General features: G+C 41.3%; 1 protein-coding gene across 1 annotated transcript in view; it reads left to right on the top strand.

Moving 5' to 3' along the window:
* Window positions 1-21351, top strand: part of Slc9a4 (solute carrier family 9 member A4) — a 49234-nt gene that overhangs the window by 20482 nt on the left and 7401 nt on the right. The window contains exons 4-9 of the mRNA XM_028775507.1: window positions 2183-2400; window positions 6596-6798; window positions 7361-7447; window positions 9905-9975; window positions 11774-11935; window positions 18801-18897. Coding sequence (XP_028631340.1) covers window positions 2183-2400; window positions 6596-6798; window positions 7361-7447; window positions 9905-9975; window positions 11774-11935; window positions 18801-18897 — 838 coding nt within the window. The remainder of the gene's footprint in view (window positions 1-2182; window positions 2401-6595; window positions 6799-7360; window positions 7448-9904; window positions 9976-11773; window positions 11936-18800; window positions 18898-21351) is intronic.

A 21351-nucleotide genomic window follows, 5' to 3' on the forward strand; every position in this document is an offset into this window, starting at 1 on the left:
AGGAGAAGCTGGTGCCGAACAGAGCTGGGAGCACTTCAAGCTTAAAGTCCATCTGAGCAGTTTCTTCTCTTCCTGGGAAAATAAAGCTGAGAGTCAGGCATGGGGTGCCTGCTTTTAATCCCAGCACTCAGTAGGCAGAGTTAGGTGAAGAAGCTCTGTGAGTTCAAGGCCGGCCTGGTCTATAGAGTGAGTTCCAGGGCAGCCAGGGAGACCCTGTCTCGATGATGATGATGATGGTAGTAATAACAACAATAATATAATAAATTGTAAAGTAGACAGAGAGCAAGCCACAAGGAACTTCCACTCTGGGCTATGCATGTCATTATTAGCCACCAGCTCCATCCCACCCACACTGACCCCACACTGAGACTCCACACTCACATCCCACACTCCGACCCCACACCTCCTACCCCACACCCATACCACACACCACACACCCTACACCCCTACCCACACCCTACACCCCACACCTTACAACCATAACCACACCCACAGCCCACAACCCCATACCCCACACCCATACCACACACCACACAGCACACATCACACACCCCACACCCCACACACCATACCCACGCTAGAGCCACCAGGAGAGAGTAAAGCTAAGTAGGTAAGCATGAACGCTCAGTACTTTGTCCCAGTGAAGACATCTGCTTAGGTGTACAACCTCATCCCCCTAACTGAAATGAAGCTTCTCAGTTTGGCTTGTTAGATCTGGTTTTGTTTTCTTCCAGACATCATCCTGATCTCCAACTATCCGGGCAGAAAGCTTTAATTGTACAGAAACTGTATAGAAATCCCTATGCTGATTAAATATAACAGTATGGACTTTAGGGTATCATTTTTTTCTCACTTTAAAATGACCACAACTTCAACGACAAAGAAAAGGGCTTTCTTTACTTTGCCCTAGGTATATGGGTACAGAAAAGACAAAACTTGAAATATTTGAATAACATTTATGTAAGAAATGCTGCTCGGGAGCTGGATGGATAGCACCCAGGACACAGGAAGGAATTTGTTTTTTAATTAAAAAGAAAGCATACTGAGTGTTCCCTTCATTGAATGAAGTAGATTTACTTGGGTTTAAGGTAGAGTCAAGTATGTTCTAGCTTGAGATGGGGCTGAAAACACTCTCAGAAAGGGAAGGGAGGTCCAGATACATTTTTGAAAGACATGCTAATGTGTGTGTGTGTGTGTGTGTGTAAGAGTGCCTGTATAAGTTAGTGTATGTGTGTAGTGTGTGTGTGTGGTGTGTGTATGGTGTGGGTGAGTATATGTATGTGTGTGTGTGGTGTGTGTGTATGTGATGTGTGGTGTGTATGTGATGTGTTGTGTGTGTGTTTATAAGTGTAATGTGCAGGTGTGTGTATGAGTGTGTGTGTGTATAACTGTATGTGTGGTGTATGTATGGTGTGTGTGATGTGTGGTATGTGTATGTGTGTGAGTAGTATGTGTTTGTATGTGTGTGGTGTGTTTGTGTGTGGTGTGTGTATGATGTGTGGCGTGTGGTATGTGTGTGAGTGTGGTGAGTGTGTGCGGTATTCATTTGTATATGTTTGTATGTGTGTGTGTGCTATGTGTGTGCTATGTGTGTGTGGTGTGTGGTATGTGTGTGTGGTAGGTGCATATTGTATGTGTTTGTATGTGTATGTATGGTGGGTGTGTGATATTTGTTTGTATGTGTGTGGTATCTGTAATGTGTGGTGTGTGTGCTATGTGTGTGTCCTATGAGTGGTGTGTGGTATGTGTATGATATATGGTGTGGGCAGTGTGTGTGTGATACAAGGTGTATGTGTCTATGAGTGTGGTATAAGTGTGTGTGTGTGTGTGTGTATGAGAGAGTTGGGTGGGTGACTGTATTATGTGGTGTGTGTATGGTGTGTGATGTGTCTGTTTATGAGTGTGGTGTGGTATGCGTATGTGTGTGATATATGGTGTGTGTGTGCAGTGTGTGTGTGTGATGTGTGGTGTGCCTGTGTGTGTTATGAATGCCACACCCACACTTGCTTTTTCATACACCTGGTTGAAGAGGGAGGCAACAGTCTGTGGCCCACAATCTGAGAAGAGAATAATGAGACGCGGACTCTAGTCAGAGATGGGCTTCTATATAAAGCTTGCTGTCTGCAGGCAGCCTCTGGTGTGACAAAGGATGCTTCTCTCTAAGCCTCTGCCTCTCTTATAGCATCACTGCTTGTGCGGTGACCATGAAAAAGTACGTGGAAGAGAACGTCTCCCAGACATCGTACACAACCATCAAGTACTTCATGAAGATGCTGAGCAGCGTGAGCGAGACCTTGATCTTCATCTTCATGGGCGTGTCCACCATTGGGAAGAACCACGAGTGGAACTGGGCTTTCATCTGCTTCACTCTGCTCTTCTGCCAGATCTGGAGAGCAATCAGTAAGAGACGCCAGGGCCCCAACAGGATGCTCACTGGCTTCCAACCCGAGTCTCTTTTTCCCTCAGTTGAACCACAAGAGCAGAGCTGATGCTATTTGTCCTGCAAAGGGGCATTCAGACACCTTGTCTTTACAGCCGCTTGCTGTTGGCTTCCTTGGCCAGCTCAAAGTCACTGTTGGAGTTGTCCTCAGAAGCAAGGATGGAGCAGGGAGGGTTTTGTGTTGTGTTGAAAGAGAACACTTTCATAGCTACACATTTAAATATAACTCAGTTAATATATCGGTTGCTCCACTTCCTTGCCAGTTTGTAGGCTCTCGCACTTTAAGTCGGATATAAATTATAAACTGTGGGCATTTACACTTTTGATCCAGGATAAGTGAGATCTCACAAACTGTCTCCTATGTGAGACAAACATTGTCAGGAAACATTCCCATAAATAGTACAGCCGCTCTAAGGGTTGGATGGGGGATGAGGATAAAGCCGTCAAAGGACCAAGGGAGTGAACTATTGCTTTAAAGTGCTCGTTCCTGGGGAACGGAGCTTGCTCAGTCACTGAAGTGCCTCCTGCCCTAGAATGAGGGCCTGGGTTCCGATTCCCAGAATCCTCATAAAAACCAGGAACTGCTGCTCACACCGTGATTCCTGGGGAGAAGGGACAGGAGGATCTCTGGGGGTTAAGGTCAGCCTATCCAGCCAATCAGTGAGTTTCAGTTTCAGCAAGAGCCTCTCTTTCAAAAATAAGATGGAGAAGAGAGTAAGGAAGACATGCCCTCTGGCCTCTGTGTGAATGAACACACACACTCACACACACACATCTACACGCTCTCTCACACACATTCTCACATTCTCACACACACACACAACTTACACACACAGGAACACAGACAGTTTTGTGTGTGCTCACATTCAGGTCTAAACAGAGAGACAGGGTGAACACTTTTTCCACTAATTTATTTGTTCATTTTACATCCCAGTCACAGCCCCCTCACACCTCACCCCCAAGTCCCACTCCTACAAACCCTTGGGTACCACCCCATGCTGGGACATCCAGTTTCAGCAGGACTAAGCGCATCCTCTCCTGAACACTCTTGATTGTGATATTAATTAGTGAAGGCAGCTATACTATAAATAACCTGACTTCTGGAAAATAACTCCTGTTATAAAGAATAAGATGCAGAGGCTGCTATAGACTTCTACTTCAGGGGCTAGAAAGAACATCAGCACTGAGCTAAAATATGTATGTTGCCCTTTAATTGCTGAATATATATGATTATACAAAAAGTGCAGAGGCTGAGAGAGAAAGAAGTATTCACTACATCACATAAAGTTACCAACAGTGGCAGGACTGTACGTATAGGAACCCCATCTCTCTCTCTATATGAGATATATATATATAAATATATATGATATTACAGTGTATTACTGTGTAGCCCTGGCTAGCTTGACACTATATAGATCTAGTTAGCTTCAAACTCATTGAGATTCACCCACTAATATGTGTTGAGTTCTGGGGTTAAAGAAAGGTGTGTACCACTGTACCCAAAAGAAACTGTGTGTGGGAGTGTGTGCATGTCTGCGCGTGTGTGATTATTTTAGAAATTATATTTTAAAATAACTTTAGTCATTTGTTTTCAGCCAATTTGAATATATTAATTAAAATTAATTTGTGATAGCTTTGGGGATGCATAAGAAGAATGACAAAAGGGGCTGTTGTTCAGAGAACTGTCTGCTCTTCCAGAGGACCTGGGTTCAAAGTCCCAGCAACCACATGGTGGCACACGGTCCTCTGTTACTCTACTTCCAGGGGATCCAATGCTGCATGGGCACTGTACACATGTGTTGAACATACATACATACATACATACATACATGGAAGCAAAGCACCTGCACATATAATAAAATATATATTAATTTTTAAAGAACAAGGGTGTAGAAATATTAAGATAGTAATAACAGCAGATGAATATATGCCTATCGTTGGTGGTTAAAAAGATAAAGCTGTTGTGATATAAACTTAAAATCTCACATCAAAATTTGGTGTGATTTCTGACTCACTATTTGAAGCTGGACACACATGTATTTATTTAAAGTCTTGTTCCTCAGCCTAAAACTAACAGTTTTGAATACAAATTATCAATCTCTTCCGTTGTTATGATATTCTACAGATCTGCAGAGAAGTAGTGCTGGTATCAATAGAAGTGAAACTAGAAAGATTACCCCAGCAAACAGGGAAATGAACCATCTGGAAGGGGGGCATCTGTTCTTAGTGATCATCCGGCCCCTTACCACAGTCCTGTAGTGGAGAGGACTGCTGAACTACTGCTCAGAGAGTAGCCAGCTTGGGCAGGTCACATGGCTCCACCAGCAAGTATGACAGTGCAGATCATTGTCCCCTGCCCTGTCCCACCTCGTTGTCTCTAACCACAGCTAATGACTATAAAGGCTTTAAGTATACAAGGCACCATTTCTGCATTAATGAGAACAGTGTTTACTTAACTTTTCATCTACCTACTCAAGTAAGTACACTTGGTTCTCCATATATCTGTGGGTTCTACCCCTGTGATTTCAATCAATCACAGATCAATAGAAATGCATCTGCATTGCACATGAAAAGACTTTATTTCTGATTATCATTTCCCAAACAACACAGCACAGAAAACATAGTATACACAATCTAGTGACAGCCTCAAGTATCCATGAGAATGTGTACAGTCTACAACCAAATACTTCATGCAATAGAAGGGAGTCGGGCACTCATGCTCTTGAGCATCTGTGAGAATTCTGGGCCATTTCCTGTGGAACCTGAGGGCTGATTATGCTCTTGTCTCTGACATCTGATGATATAAAATGATAAGGAACCCAAGTCACATGCCTAGCAGGCAAAGAGAAGCTCAAATAGACCCATCAACCAAACTTGTGAATTCTGTTGTCCTTTCTAGTCTAATATGGTTGATGTTAAACTGAGATATCTCTGGGGTATGAGTGTAGGCATAAGGGGACATAAAGAGAGAAGGAGAGGGACTTTCTTTTTTTATAACCAAGGGCCAGAATGTCAGTTGTGGCTCTCTGTCATATGGACCACATGGAGAATCTGTGTGGTAGAACACACTTCTATGCTTTGCACAGGCTCCCCTCCCTTCCAACCTCTATTTCTTACTACACTTACTGACAGTAAAAGTTTCCCATCCCCATCCCTGAACCCTTGCAAACTTTCTTGTTTGTTCATATGAACCTCCAGCACTAAGCCAGCCATAATCGATCTGCCCGTCATGTACAGTCCACAGTCATAAGGGATCTCCATTTACATTCAAACTACAGACTTCTGGGAGGTGTCCCCTGAAAGCATGAGATAAGAGGTTTGTATTTCACAGACAACTTTCCTTACCTGGTTTTCAAAGGTACCATAAGTATTATGGATATAGATTAGAAATACACACTTCATTTTTTTAAATCAAGATTTTTGTTACTTTAAACACACACACACAAACACACCATACAAAACACACACAGATACACAGACACACAGATAAACATGCATACAGATACACACATATATGCATGCAAACACACACATACACAAATAAACACATACATAATACATGCATGAAAACACACACACAAATACACATACATACAAACACATACACAAACACACACAGACATACACAAACAATACACACAGATACACACACAAATGAACACATATATGAACGAATGAACACATACACGCACATACCACACACACATACAAACACCAACACAAATACACATACATAAAAACACATAAACACACAGAGACACACACAAACAACACATACATATACATACAGATACTTACACAAACGAACATAGACACACAACACACACACATGCTCACACAGATACACACACAAACACAAACACACATACATACAAACACACAAATGTACATACATACAAATATATATACAAACAGACACAGACACACACAAATATACATGTATAAACACACACACATATACACTAGACTTGGGCTGGAAAAATTAGAGAATACCTTTAACTTGAGAAGCCAAAACACCACAGAACTGCAGAGCCCTGAGGGAGAATCTGTTTGAGCCGAGTGGTCTTCCGTGTGATGGGATCGGGCTGCCTTGCTTAGTCTCTGCATCTGGACTGCGCATGCTCCGCTGCTCTAATACGTGTCTCCCCTTTCTAGGCGTATTTACCCTCTTCTATGTCAGTAACCAGTTTCGGACTTTCCCCTTCTCCATCAAGGACCAGTTCATAATATTCTACAGTGGTGTGAGAGGAGCAGGAAGCTTCTCCCTTGCGTTTTTGCTTCCTCTGACCCTTTTTCCTAGGAAGAAATTGTTTGTTACTGCAACTTTAGTAGTTACATACTTTACTGTATTTTTTCAGGTTGGTAGATTTCTTTCCTATTTAAAATCAATAGATTCTTTCACAGCTATATATTAAACTTGTAGGGTGTAAGTAAAGGTGCTGTATCTGGTTTTTAGAATTCTGGTTGACCCTCTAAAAAAGATTCTAAAACACTTAGAGGCCTTAGTTCATGATAAACTTTTAACTTCTGAAATTTGTTGCCTTTGAGTTAATACAACATATTAATCAGAACGTTCTCAGGTGAGGAGTGAATGATTATTACTCTGTTTATTATGGAAAATCAGGTGGCACCTGATACTTGATAAAACAAAGTTCTGATTTAGTGAAGTGAGTTCTTATTGAGCCAATGAAGATTTATTTTAAAATATCAAGATACTGTATTTAAATAGATTATAACATCTATTTTGTTGGAGTATGTAGAAGAACTAAGAACTAAAGTAAGTTTGGTGAATCGAATTACATAGGTGCTAGAAACAAATGGATATAAGTTGGGCTTTTTATAGTTTTGACAATAGATTTTTTTCTCTATAGTAGCATTGCTCCCCTTAGCAAACCATTTATTGTATTATCTATGATGCAGGGAATCACAATTGGCCCACTGGTCAGGTACCTGGATGTCAGAAAGACTAATAAAAAAGAATCCATCAACGAAGAGCTTCACATCCGTGTAAGTTAACTGGTCCCTTTCTGATAAATTGATACAATGTTTCTTTCCTGTTTTCCACCAGAGCCTTGAGGAGACTGTGTATCTGTTAGGAGACTCACCGCCCCCTTCCTCCCAGCTCCAATAAGAGGGACTTTACTTTTTTTTTGTTAACTATTGCTACTGTAATGAATAAATGCAATTGTGGTGGCTTCTACCAATGCAAGTGTATTATTTTAGAGTTCCGGAATTAGGTCCCACTAGTGGTACTTCAGTGCTGTATTCCCTTCTGGAGGCTCTAGAGAAGAATCTTTGTCTCTTTCAGCCTCTATAGGCTTCCTATATTGTTGTCTGAGGATGAAAGCTAGGGTCCTGCATATGGTAGACAAATACTGTGCTGGATTTTTAACTGGAAAATCCCAAGGTAGCTCTGTACTGAAAGTCTTCAGCTGATCTAATCAGGTCACCCAGATTGTCCAGGATCTTCCTCCTCGTTTAAAGCAACTGATGATGAGTTCTCTCAGGTCCTCAGAATACAGTCACAGCAACATAGAAATTAGCATTTGATTAGCTAACTGGGGATTTGCCTAATCAAGTTAACACCCCTGAAGGATATCACAGTGCTAATGTCCAACATGGTATTAAAACCATGACATTCAGTGGCTTTAGTGACATTTAGTAGATCTAGTGACTGCTGAAGTCATTGTTTCTCATGAATATGGCTCCTACTTGTCTGTTTGAGTTCAACATAGCATTAAAACCACGACATGCAGGATGCCGTCCATGAATAGACAGAAGAACTAGTGTGTGGAAAGGCATATCAGCACTCAGATGTATGTACACACCCATGCACATGTTCATGCACAAACTCTTGCACACAGAACCATGCCACACACACACACACATATCTATGCATATATGCATACACACACATTTACAAACCCATGCATATATGCATGTACATACTCTGGCACACATTCAGGAAACACACACACATGTGCACATACCCATGCACACATGCAGGCACACACAAGACACACATGTATATACCTATGAATACATGTATGAACACACACATGCACACATATACATACAAAGTGTTCACCAAAATGGCTATATACAAGCAGTGGTCTGGAATCCTTGTCATTGGAGCTGCTCCTGAGACTCAAGCTCAGTAGGATGATTCAACTAGATCATTTTCTTTGTGACTTCCACCCCATAGGGATCCTACTTCTGAGAGTTTTAATGCTATAGAGATGGGTGACACCCTCCTGTGTTCGTCTTGAATATGATACAAATAGACACTTGAGGAAATAAAGTCATCTAAATTCCAAGAAATCAAAATAACAAATTTCAAATTTATTTGAGAATATTTAACAGATTAGGACAGAGAATGTTAAAAACTTTGTTAATACTTTTAACTGATTATGCATTTTTTGTCTTTAGTCTTATCTCCTTGTTTAGAGAAATTAACAACCCATCTTTAAGTGGAACTTCAGCATTTCACCTCTTCCCTACTTACGTTCCTTTCTTACACAGTTATGCCTAAGGCCAACTCTACTGGTACAAGTCTTTAATGCACCACTTGAAGATCAGAGGTGGATCTCTGTGAGATCAGGCCATCTTGGTGTATACAGAGAGACCCTGTCCCTGTCCTGTAAAATAGAATACAGTAGGCCAATTAAGGGTTCAAATAATAATTTTTCAATTTTTCAATTTTTTTCCAAATTAAAACAGAAGCCAGCATAAACCTGGATAATTTTTAATTTGAATTATTTATAGATCTATTTGTAAGCATTTTAAAATTATATCTTCTCCAAAATTCTTATAAATCATCATAAACAAAACAAATGTGGCATTCTTCATTGAACTGTAAATTCCAGACTAGAGGATTGAATTTTTAAGATGAAGATGAAGATCTTATATTGGTTTATTAGTGTGAAGACTGAGTATTTAGCCTTTGCCTCCTTCAAACTTCTTATGATGTTCATATATTACATGTCTGATGTGGAAAAAAATGAAGAATATGGACAAATGTACTTATTATAGAAGAACATCTAAAGAATAATGTTTTGGAAACTAGAAATGTGATTTTCTTTTCACAACGAAAGTAATAGCTAATCATTAAACTTTTCCTCCACATGATTTCAGTAATAAGAAATTTCTAGATCTTCCCAGAAAAATGTTATTCAAACCAAGTGCCAGGTACTCTTTTATTTTATTTGATGCAAATTATCAGTCTGCAGAATCTTTCAATAAGGAAGAGCAGTTGAAGTTCTATAAAAGACATGACATATGACAGTGATATGACCAGAGTGCTAAAGAAGAGGTTTATGCTTAAGTAAATTAAAGCCTTCCTTAGCCTCCAAAGCTTATAGTGTGTGTGTGTTGTGTTGTGTGTGTGTTGTGTGTGTATGCCCTTTAGAGTTCATATTTCACTAGTATTTCATCTACTCTTTCTTCTTATGTTTGCTTTGGCAGCTTATGGATCATCTGAAGGCTGGGATTGAAGATGTGTGTGGACAGTGGAGTCACTACCAAGTGAGAGATAAGTAAGTAGGGTAGGGTTTCAGTACTTAATAATGGATCCTTGAAGATGGCTCCTTGAGGAAGAATTGTCCAGGGTTTCAGTACTTAATAATGGGTCCTTGAGGATGGCTCCTTGAGGAAGAGTTGTCCAGGAAGATGAAGGACCTAGGAGTTATACTATACAGGAATCAGCTGGGCATGCCCAGCAAGGGAAAGGAGAGGTCTCAAGAAAGAGCCGTAGAGGTGGGGCAGGTCAGTTCAAATTGGAAACACCTAAGAAATGGTAGAAACTAGAAAGTGCCTCCCACCACTCATAAAAGTCTGTCAACTATGTGACCAACTTCATGAAGTTGTGCAGTACTTAAGTGGCTCACTACAGGCCTGGAGAAAGCCTAGTTTGAGATTTCTAAGATTCAATCATACACTGATTCTTCTGAGATGCCCAAAGCTTTCTCGTCACCAGACCCTACACTTTGAATGGCTTCTTTTAGTCCCAAGAAGGAAAAATGTAGCTGGATACAGATAGTAAGACATCAGCAGGTAGTTAGAAGCTACCTTGTGGGCATGTATGCAATTATATGAAAGGCATGGAGAGAAGCAGACTGAACATGGGACTCAGAGCTCCTCATACAGATGATGAGGAAATGGGAGAGCAGATGAAGCAGGAAGAAGTGAACAGAGAGGATGGGAGGAGAGCAGGAGGAGCCAACATGACAGGAAGGGCCTGGCACATCAAGAGGACAATGGCAGCCACAAGAGTTGGCAAGCACAAGGTCAAGACAGACTGCAAGAGAAATGTCAAGTACATTGTGAAGACAGGTTTTGGGAGAGCTGATTATGGAGGGTTGGGGAAGCATTTTAGTATCTCATGACAAAGGTCAGAAGGTCAAGGAGTGATCCATTTGAAAAGATCAGGTGACTTGAAAAGAAAAGATGACAAAGCTCAGGAGGACAGCCTGCCTTATGCTGAGAGGTCTTAACTGATGGCATTTGCCTACCTCATGGGCCAGGGGAACAAACCCTACATAATAAGCCAACATTCCAGGAAGTTATGCGCCCCATCAAAAACCAAGGCATACAGAACAATTGCCCCTTTAAAAGTGAAATTAGTGGAACCATTGAAAATTATTACTCCAGAGAGGCTTTTAAAGTCTTAAGGAACTACTGCATGTGTGCAGCTTAGGCTAATAGCTTGACCAGAAGTTCGAGGCAATAGTTAGAGCTGTCATTAGAGTGGGGCCTATTCAGATAGTCCATTATTTAGAATGTTGAAGTGTGTGTGTGTGTGTGTGTGTGTGTGTGTGTGTGTTGGGGTGGGGGTAGTTTTCTTCTTTAATTGGCAGGATTCAAAGTGACCTGAAGCACAATGAGGCAGAACTACCCTCTAACTAGCAACTATATTAAATTTACAGGGTTCTGACTGAATAGAACAACATTACTGTAAGTGCAGCTGTTGCTGTCAGGAGCTCTTAGGAGGCAATGCTTTTTTCAAAAGCCTCAGCCGACTCAATTGTTTTCTTGTAGATGAAGCTGAGTGGGACTAGGCTACCCTGGCACCTCTTATGCACACTTTCTGCCCTGATTGCACCTTGTCTCTTTCTTTTTGTTTAGTTGCTTTCATTGTATTTGGGCCACTAGGCTATTATTTGTTATTAAAAAAACAACACAAATGCTTTGATTTTTTTAAAATGTGTTCATATGTAGTAGATTTTAGGTACTGCCTTGATATGTTTCAGAGTGGAGTTAAGTTGATGTTTGTTTAAAGAAGAAAAAAATCTATACTTTCATAATATGCACAAAGATATTGGTCTTCGTGTTTAGGTTCAAGAAGTTTGACCATAAATATTTACGGAAAATTCTAATCCGGAGGAACCTGCCAAAGTCAAGCATCGTTTCTTTGTATAAGAAGCTGGAGATGAAACAGGCCATTGAGATGGTAGAAACTGGGATACTGAGCTCTGTGGCTTCTCCCATACCCTATCAGTGAGTTCCATCTGCCTTTTGATCTAGACTTTTAATACCTGAATTTCAAGGCTAAGTCCTGGCTCTACTTGAAACAAGTAGCAGACAGGAATGAGGAGAAAGATAGAGGTGGCAGTTAGCATTCTAGACTGTAACAAATGCCTTAGTTAGTCTGTTTAATAGCTCATGGTATGGGGGTTTCAGTAGATGACCTGTTGGCGATTTGGGGCCTGTGGTCAGGTGGCATATTATGATCACCATTATGGCGAAAGTACTCACCTTACGGAAGAGGAGATGGATGTCTCAATGTGTCATTCAACAGCAGGCACTCAAAGGCCTGAAACTCCCCCACTAGACACCATATCATAACTGTCCCTCATTTCCCAGTAGTGCTATGGACTGCGAACCAAAGAATTATGGCATGGGCTTTAGCTATGAGGAAATTATAAAATAATGTTGTCTAAATCTTAACACTTTGTGCTCTGCCTCAAGCACAGTTTCACCAGTTTGGGAGAATTACAAAGTTGTTTTCTTTAAACATAAAATCATAGATAGGCAGGATATTTTATAAAATTTCTTCCCTTTCTTCTTGATTATAAATCTCTTTCCTACATGCTCTATCCACATGCTTCTGTGGTTCTGTTCTACTGTTGTATTTTGTGAAAACTTTATTTTTTTTCCTTATGACTTCCATGGGGAGAGGTATCAGCTGTCTGGGATGCTGACTTGGATTTGGGACATACATCTTTCCTCCTGTGTCACTACAACGAAATGTATGAAGCCGGTTACTAGTACACAGGCAGGGAGGGTAGTTTTGGCTTAGAGTTCTGGGGGTTCAAGTCTCAGGTCAAGTCTTTGGGTCTTTGATAACGACAGAGTGGGAGAGGCATTACTAGAGTGAGTCTCCTTTGAGATCACACTTCCAATGACCTAAAAGCCTCTTGCTAGATGACATCGTATAAAGGCCCACAGGAACTACTCAATACTACCATCCTGGAAACTAAGCTTTTCCACATGGACCTTTGAGAAAGACTTCATCTAAACCATGGCAGGGAGGAGATGAGGTGGCTTTAATAGGTGTGGTAGCTTATGGGCTTTAGGGAGAGTCTATAAGAGATTGTGAGATTCCTCTTGGATCCACAAGACCAGCTTGGAAGTGCTGTCTGGCTTCCAAGCAAGAAGAAGACCATATGAATCAGAATACATGTGGAGGCAAGGCATGGGGAGAGGCCTTGTTTGGTGTGAATCTTCCACCATCTGGTAACCAATTGTCCCCAGAGCTGGATATTTTTAAAAGCTGCTTTAATTCTCTGACATTTTACAACAGTTCCTTTAGTATTTCAAGATTTAACCCCTAAAAATGCCCAGCTTTCTTCTGAGCAATGACTTATGGGTTGCAAATGTTAATCACAGCATATATTTAGGGAAAGGATGTTACAGTCCTCCCCCCTCCCCCGTCTTCTTCAGCTAATGACACTTGATCATGAGCTTCAATTATGTCTTCACATCAGGACAGTGGATTGAGAACAGAGCTAAGAATAGACACCAATAAAATTGTCACAAACTGCCTGAGTGTTATTTCACAGGTAACACCTACCCCCCGCCCCCACCTGCTAATGAATCAGAAAACCAGTGTCTTCTCGCACAGTCCAGGAAACAGGTAAACAAGTGTCTCCAAAGGCGCCCAGTCTAAACTGAAAGCCTTCTACCTTATTTATCTATGGGATTGTTTTCAGTGGCTTGTTTGTTTGTTTTGTGCTGCCTATTACGTAACTAAAAGGAGACGCTTGATGCTAAAATGGGGATGTGCTGCCAAATGTTTATTGGCAATGCTGCCTAGAGCCACAGTGGAGCCAGAGGTGACCAGAAAAACCAGGAGGGCAGATTCTGTTTTCATTCACCATGTTGCTATTTTATCCTTCTAAGTCTCTGTCTCTCTCACTCTCTCTGTCTCTCTCACTGTCTCTGTCTGTCTCTTTGTCTCACTGTCTCTGTCTCTCCCTGCCTCTCTGTCTCTCTCACTGTCTCTGTCTATTTCTCTGTTTCTCTGTCTCTGTCTCTCTCTGTCTCTGTTTCTCTCTGTGTCTCTGTCTCTGTCTCTGTCTCTGTCTCTGTCTCTTTCTCTCTGTGTGTGTGTGTGTTATGTTTTATTTCACTTTTTAAGACAATACCCTCAAATCCTACATTTGACCAAGGATTCTGGCTAACTCCTTATACTTTGTGCCTTAGCTCATGACCTGTCTGTTAGGCACCTAGTATGTGTGTTAAACACCATGAAGACTGTCATAAGTTCTGCTGTTTCTGGCCCCAGACATGGACCAGGCATGCGCTTAACAGAAGAGACCTCACAGTACATTATAATAAAGAATAAAAATCAATGTGACTATAGGAGCAGTGTGTATCACGTGACCTCCTGCTGCATGGCCTACCCATCAAAAGATGTACTGTAGTTAATGTAGAGGCAGAGAAAGGCTGGACAGTTCCAGACAGATCAAAACCACTAGAAACTTCCTTAAGCAGTTTGTACCCTACTTATGTGATCACTTGGTCTGGGAATGTACGGCTGCTTATCTCTTATCTCTGGCTAGAATCTCATCTGTGTTTCAGTCTATTGGGCTAAAACATATTTGGAACTTCTGTATAGTATGCTGATGTATTAGCCATAAGCAACTGCTTCAGATCTGACCACAAAGCTATTTTTAAGCTGGTTTTGCTTGGCACACTCCCCTCCTCTCTCTGAGTCAATCATTTCTTCAGACTGTGATGTAAGATTCCTAGGAGTCTCACAGGTAAGAGATTTTCCACCTCATGTATCCCAATCAAGCAGGCTCACTGGAGTGAGAAAGATTGTTTGCTAAAGTCGGCGTCGAATACGATTTTAGTATTTAACTTATATTTATTTGATCTCAGTAGAAATCTGTAGGACACCAAGAAAAAAGGAAATCCTCTCCAGAGATCAAAGTAGCTGATTCCTAAAACAAATTGGAACAAAACAAACAGAACACAAACCAAGCCTTCACACAATAATAGGAAAAAGCTGCGCACTCAGTCACCTCTCAGGATCCAATAGGAAGGAGAAGAGGCAAACGCACATACAGCTTTGCTTTATGAGTAAGCAATTGTCAGGCAACTGTTTAGTTTCTGAGTTCTGGAGTCTTCGGGAGAAGGCTGGTGCAGCATGGAGGTTGGGTCTGTGGAATCCCATTGCTCTCCTCCTGCCATAATACTTTATAGTAGCATTTACTTGAATTCCCCAAACTTTCCTATGGGAGATCTGGAATATGCACTTCTATTGTTCTTTCAAATATAGAGCTGTCCATCTCACACAGGACTTGTAAACTATTGGAGATTACAAAACAATAGCAATTCAGCATGCTAGGCGTTAAAACTTGCAGGCTTGTGCGGTGGCTCAGTGGGTAAAGGTTCGTGCTGCCAAGCCTTCTGATGACTTGAGTTCGATCCTCTGCACCCACAGGATAAAAGAAGAGAACCAACTCCTGACCTCTAAAGTTCACCATTGCACATGCGCACCAGCACACATATCCACCCACACAGTGGATACGTAAATGTAATACAGTTCTCTTTTTACAGTTTTTGTAGGGTTGAAAATACAACTCTGTTGCTATAGTACCTGCCTAGCATGTGTGAAGGCCTGAGTTTGATTCCCAGTACCACACTGGGTGTGGTGGTGCAGCCTGTAATCTCAGCACTTGGGAAGCAGAGACAGGAAGAGCAGAAGTTCAAAGCCAGCCTGAGCTACACACAACCTTATCTCAGATACATAAATAATTTTATAAAGATTAATATTTTAGGTATTAAAATAGCCATAAATTACCAGGTAATTAGCTACCTATTTAATCTCAAATTATTTTATTTCTAAACACCGAAGAGTTCAAGCATGCCATGTTCTTCTGTTTTTAATCGTGTGTATGTGTGAGTGTCTGTGTGTAGGCAGTTCCTGGAGACCTGCGGCATCTACTCCTCCTAGAGTTGAAGTGCATGACGGAAATTGAATGCAGGTCTTCTGGAAAAGTTGTATGTTCTCTTAATTGCCAAGTCCTCTCTCCAGCTACCTGTCTCTCTGTGTGTTTTTAATAATTAGGTAAATTCATTGTCTTTTAAAAACTCTTTTAATCAACTTCACATTGATGGGATTAAGTTCTTATACCACCATTCTGACAGACAACTATGTGATGTAGTTTCTGATGTAAAGTCCATGACAAAATATCATGTCTCTTGTAAGCCACGCTTCACTCATGCTAGAGTTGGATGTTTAAGTGACCTTTGAAAAGGATGCAGACAGAGTAACTGATGAGGAACAGTGCATGCAGACATGCAGACAGGGTAACTCATGAGGAGTACTAACTGCAAATCGCAAGGACCACCAGTCACCACTTCGAGCTCTAGTCATGGAGTTCATGACTGGACTATTGAAAGATTTATTCTTCTCAAGGAATTAGGGCCCAGTAGTTGACCTTTGATATTCTTAACTATTGTGTGAACATAATGCTTGTTGGATCACATAATTGCCTTAAAGTCTCTTTACATGGGTGTAGTATCTCATGAAAGGAAGGAAGGGAAAAAGACAAGAAAGTAAAGAATTCATGACAAATGTGAACCTTGCATTCAGATACTATTGGATTTAGATTTCCTTATTTTATATTAGCAACTGTGATCCCCGTTACCTATAAGAAGTGAATGCTCTTGAGAAAAGGGTTTTGCCTTTTATATTCTGAATCACTGGTCCTTAAGGTCCCCACTAATAATGTTTTCTAAGGGCAATGTCTTTCTTGTACCTATGATGTGAGTATTTCAGGGATGGCTGTGTCCCTGAAGTGACATAAAGACAACCAGTGTTTTTGTGTGGCTGTAGCTTTCGCTTATTAGTGTGAGTCAGAATCCTGTGCTACTCACTTCAGTCAGCAACCCAAAAGGACTTTAATTAAGCCTGGTCCTTCCTGGAGCGGTCAATTACAAGCTGGTGCAAATGCCAGATCTGCTGCTGTATCAAGTTTCACCTGCCATTTCCTTTATCACTGTTTTTTTCTTTCTATTTATTTTGTATGAATGTAGAACATAGAAATGTTTGACTAGCTGGTGTTTCTGTTTAGTAATCCATTTTACACACACACATACACACACACACACACACACACACACACACACACACACACAATGGTGGAATGTATTGTTCAGATTGTGTGAGCAGGTGTACCTAAGTCAGAATAAATTTTTTTGGAGGACATTCACACAGTCACCAAGGATGGTGCCCAAATTTCAGTCATTTTACAGAAACGGTGTTGAACATTCTGCAGATAGCAATTGAGAAAGCCTGTGTATACCATAATACCCCATATAAAAGAGCTTTATTTTATCAATTGCATTCTACATCCAAACCACTTTTATTGTTAAATGGTTGGAAGGTTTGTGGGGCAGTACTTAAAACATTGGTTGTACTGAAATTAATGATTCATCCCTGTGATTAATCATCCTGAGAACATGGAAGAGAGATATTGAAGCCATCAGTACCTTGATGATTCCAAGAAGAGAGCAGAGACTAGTAAAGTAAAAGCTTCATGGGCAGTAGCCGCATGTTAGGAAGCCAGCTGTGTTGGAAGGCGGACTGAACCTTCAGCTCCTTGTAGTTAAATATCTGTGTTCTAGAGTGAATGTATGTTTCCAGTGTAATGAAAAGGTTTTCTCAATTACTGATACTAGATTGTAATCAAATACATCTGTCACTTGAGATTTCTTTTTTTCATAGTTATGTCTTCGCTTTGAAATCCCAGAGGACAATTGGGCATTGATTGCTAACCTGGCCCTGATGCTAGGTTTTAAAGTCTTTGGATGCCCAGTGCCTCAGCTGGGTTGACCTTCAGGCTACAAATAGTTTGATTCTGTTTGTAAAATGTGATTCCCCTTTCTTGATTATTCTTTAACCAAAAATAAGGCCCTGCCCTAGTTTTGTTTCTGCTGCTGTGATTTAAAAAACAAACAAACAAACAAACAAACAAAACCCCAAAACAAAAACGAAACAAATCAAAAAAACCCTGATACTAAGCAACATAGGGAGACATTGTTAGTTTGGTTCACAGTTCTACATCAGAGTCCATCATTTTGGGAAAGTCAAGGCAGAAACCTGAAACAACTAATCACATGACATTCAAATCAGCCAAGAGAAGGCAAGCATGCACGGTCAGTGCTCGATTATCTTTGTCTACCCTTACACAGCCCAGGGCCCTGGACCAGAAATGGTGCCTGCACTTTCAGTCTGGGTCCTCCACCATCAGTTAAGGCAGTCAAGACAATTTTCCACAGGTTTGTCTACAGTAACGCTCTCTTCGTACGTGGTTCTAGGTCATTTCAAACTGACAATTAAAACTACCCATTATAGGCCCCTAACTACACAAATACCAGAGAACTTTACTCATGTAACCTTAATAACCCAACATACCACTGAGGCTCAAAGTGCAGGAGTGGATGGTGTTGGTCTTTGAACTGTGTGTTGCCTATCTGAGCACAGAACTAACAAAGACAGCAGCACGAACCTTTGATTTGGTGTTTTGTTTTATTTCTACATTTTATGGCATCATTTCCTAAAATTGATTTTTATTGTAGTTTATAAATTAGATGGTAGTCATGACCTTGCTAAGCCTCCTTTAGAAATTGGTCATAATAATAACCACATGGAAACTTTAAGGGAGTAATACTTTTAAATCTTTAAGTCAAAACATATGTTTGGTTTTGCTAAGGTGGCAGGAAGGATTAAGCACACACATAACCCTGGAATTTAGGAATTCCTCCAGGCTGGGACAAGGCCCCAAATTTCTTCATGGCACTTCTTGCCCAGACAGAAATAATGTCTTTTCCCCACTGTTGTTTCCAGGCCTGAGAGGATACAGGGGATCAAGCGGCTTTCTCCTGAAGATGTGGAGTCTATGCGGGACATTCTCACAAGAAACATGTACCAAGTTCGACAAAGAGTATGTGTAAACCCTATGCACCGCCTCCTGACCTACCTTGCCTTGCCCCTACCAGGTCTTCAGGTCTTGTTTACATTGTCCTCCCTGAAGTAGCCTCTGCGCTGTGTTTGGAGAAGGAAAAGCTAGCTGTCAGCTGTGAGACTAGCACCAGTGGCCTTAGAATAGAATAAATGCAAATCCAGTTGCTGGCTGTAGGGGTCAGGCTGCCCCAGCCCTGCAGCTAAAGCATTCAGAACCCATAGATCTGCTGTCCTCAAAGGGAAGAAAGATGCAGCCATCCTCCTGTAGTGAAGAAAAGGATTCTCACAGCCATCAGGTTATTCAGTGGGGTCAACTATGTTAAAAGTTAAGAAACAGAGTTTATTGGATCAGAATCAGGGTGCTATATTGCTAAAAGGTGGACTATGGGAAAATACTGGCATCTTGGTGTTTTGGTCTGGAAATTGGTATGGTCTCTTCATTAGTCTTTAGCAAAGGGTCTGAGTTAATGACAGGTAAACAGTGTCATCCCTGCAGAAGCCTTTTCAAGTCTGATGGCTCATTTGTCCATCCTGTCTCTTGTCTATGATTAAATATGTCTCTTGTGAGGGTTTTTGTTCTTGGTAATGCCATAGATCATGCTTTGGATGAGATTAAGAAACTGTCCAAGCTGTTCATTCTCAAGTAGATGCTGGGATTAGCAAACTTGGTGATTGGATTGAGCCAAGGTTATAAGACACATGTAAGTCAAGAGTTCTCGGCTGAGCTCATGACCGGTGTTCTTTCTAAGACTCCAGACTTACACAGACAGTGAGGGTCAGTGGTCCGCAATTTTGTGTCAGAAATGTTGATGACTAAGGGGCTCATGTCAGAAAGGCTGAAGGAATACCGGTCACCTCAGTGGCAATGTTCTCACTAAATGCTATGGCTTTCAAATCATTCCAAGTGAAACTGTTTCAGCAAGACTATCACGTTTCACCTCCATGAAATAGATAAGAACTTCCTGGTGTGGAGAGTGGCTAGCTTAGTGAGAGAGCCAGGTCCACTGAGTACCTGGCACTCAGTGTTTTCTCCATCTTCATGATATGGGGAAGGAGGTTGGAGTTTTGAAACTCCAATACATTTTGAAATGGCCCACTGCCCACATTCTCTTTCATCAGATGGAGGGGAAAATGGGTGTGTTGTTGGGTTTCTGTCAACTTGACACAAACTAGAGACATCTGGAAAGAAGGAACCTTGGTTGTGGGCTTGCTTTCATCATGCTTCCTGTAATTAAAGTCTTGGGGAGCATTTTCTTGATTGGTGATTGAGGTAGGAGGGCAAGATAGCCACCTTCTTCTATTGTCTGGTCTTCAGCATCCTCTCTTCTAAGCTATGCAATATCTCTTGCTTCCTTTCTTTAATTAATTGCCCACGTTCGTTAAAGGGTTCATTGCTAAGTAACAAGTATAGTCAAATCAGAATAGGATTAGTGAGCAGGGTGCAATGATAGGCTGCAGGTACCTTTTTGCCTCCACTTGTAGTTTGTTGGGAATATACCTCACCAATCCCCTTCCCCGCTAGTCCATACTGACAAACGCCACTGAGGAAAAGCAACCCAAAAGGAAAGGGTTTATTTGGCTTACACTTCCCAGTCACAGTCCATCACTGATGGATGTCAAAGTAGGAACTCAAACAGGAACAGAGGCAGGAATCACAGAAGGGGAGCTTCTGCTTCCCGGCTCACTTCCCTGGCTTCCTCAGCCTATTTTCTTGTACCACCCAGGACAACCTGCATAGGGAATGGCACTGCCTACAGTGGGTTGGTCCTTCCATATCAACCATTAATTAACAAATTGTCCCAAAGACTGGGTTACAGGCAATATGATAAAGGCAGTTCTTCAACTGAGCTTTCCTCTTTCAAGATGTCTCTAGTTTGTGTCACATTAACTAAACAACCAACCAACCAACCAACCAACCAATCAACCAATCAACCAACCAAACAAACAAAACCCCTAACAACACACCTGTTTTTTTTCCACTACCTCAAGCATTTCTAGGGTTATGAAAGTCTTCTACTTTTTCAAAGGAAAATCTCCTGGAAATGCTACCTTGAACAACTGAATATCCACTGTGTATAGTGGATGGTCTACTGCTTGAGGGATTGATACGAAGACTGTGTAGAGGACGGCTGTTGTCCTCACATCTGGACAGTAGGAGCAGGACTGATGGCTGGGAACTTTTATCACTGTGCATAGTTCAGAAGAGTCTGTTGTGGGGCTTAGTAGTCACTACTGGGCAGGGCCAGAAAGAATATAGGGTCTGATTCTGGCCTATCCTAAGCTATAGTTGATAGGAAACTGTGCTGGTCCCACTCTGATTCTGAACACATCTTTTAAAAATACTTCCTTTTAGTGTGTCCGAGATAGAATACACATGGGTAGGGGAGGTGACGGTCTGATTCTGGAGATTCCCAGTGGCACAACTACAGAGACA

This window comes from Grammomys surdaster, unplaced genomic scaffold (genome assembly GCF_004785775.1).
Source record: "Grammomys surdaster isolate TR1022 unplaced genomic scaffold, NIH_TR_1.0 255, whole genome shotgun sequence".
In the NCBI taxonomy this organism is placed as follows: domain Eukaryota; kingdom Metazoa; phylum Chordata; class Mammalia; order Rodentia; family Muridae; genus Grammomys; species Grammomys surdaster.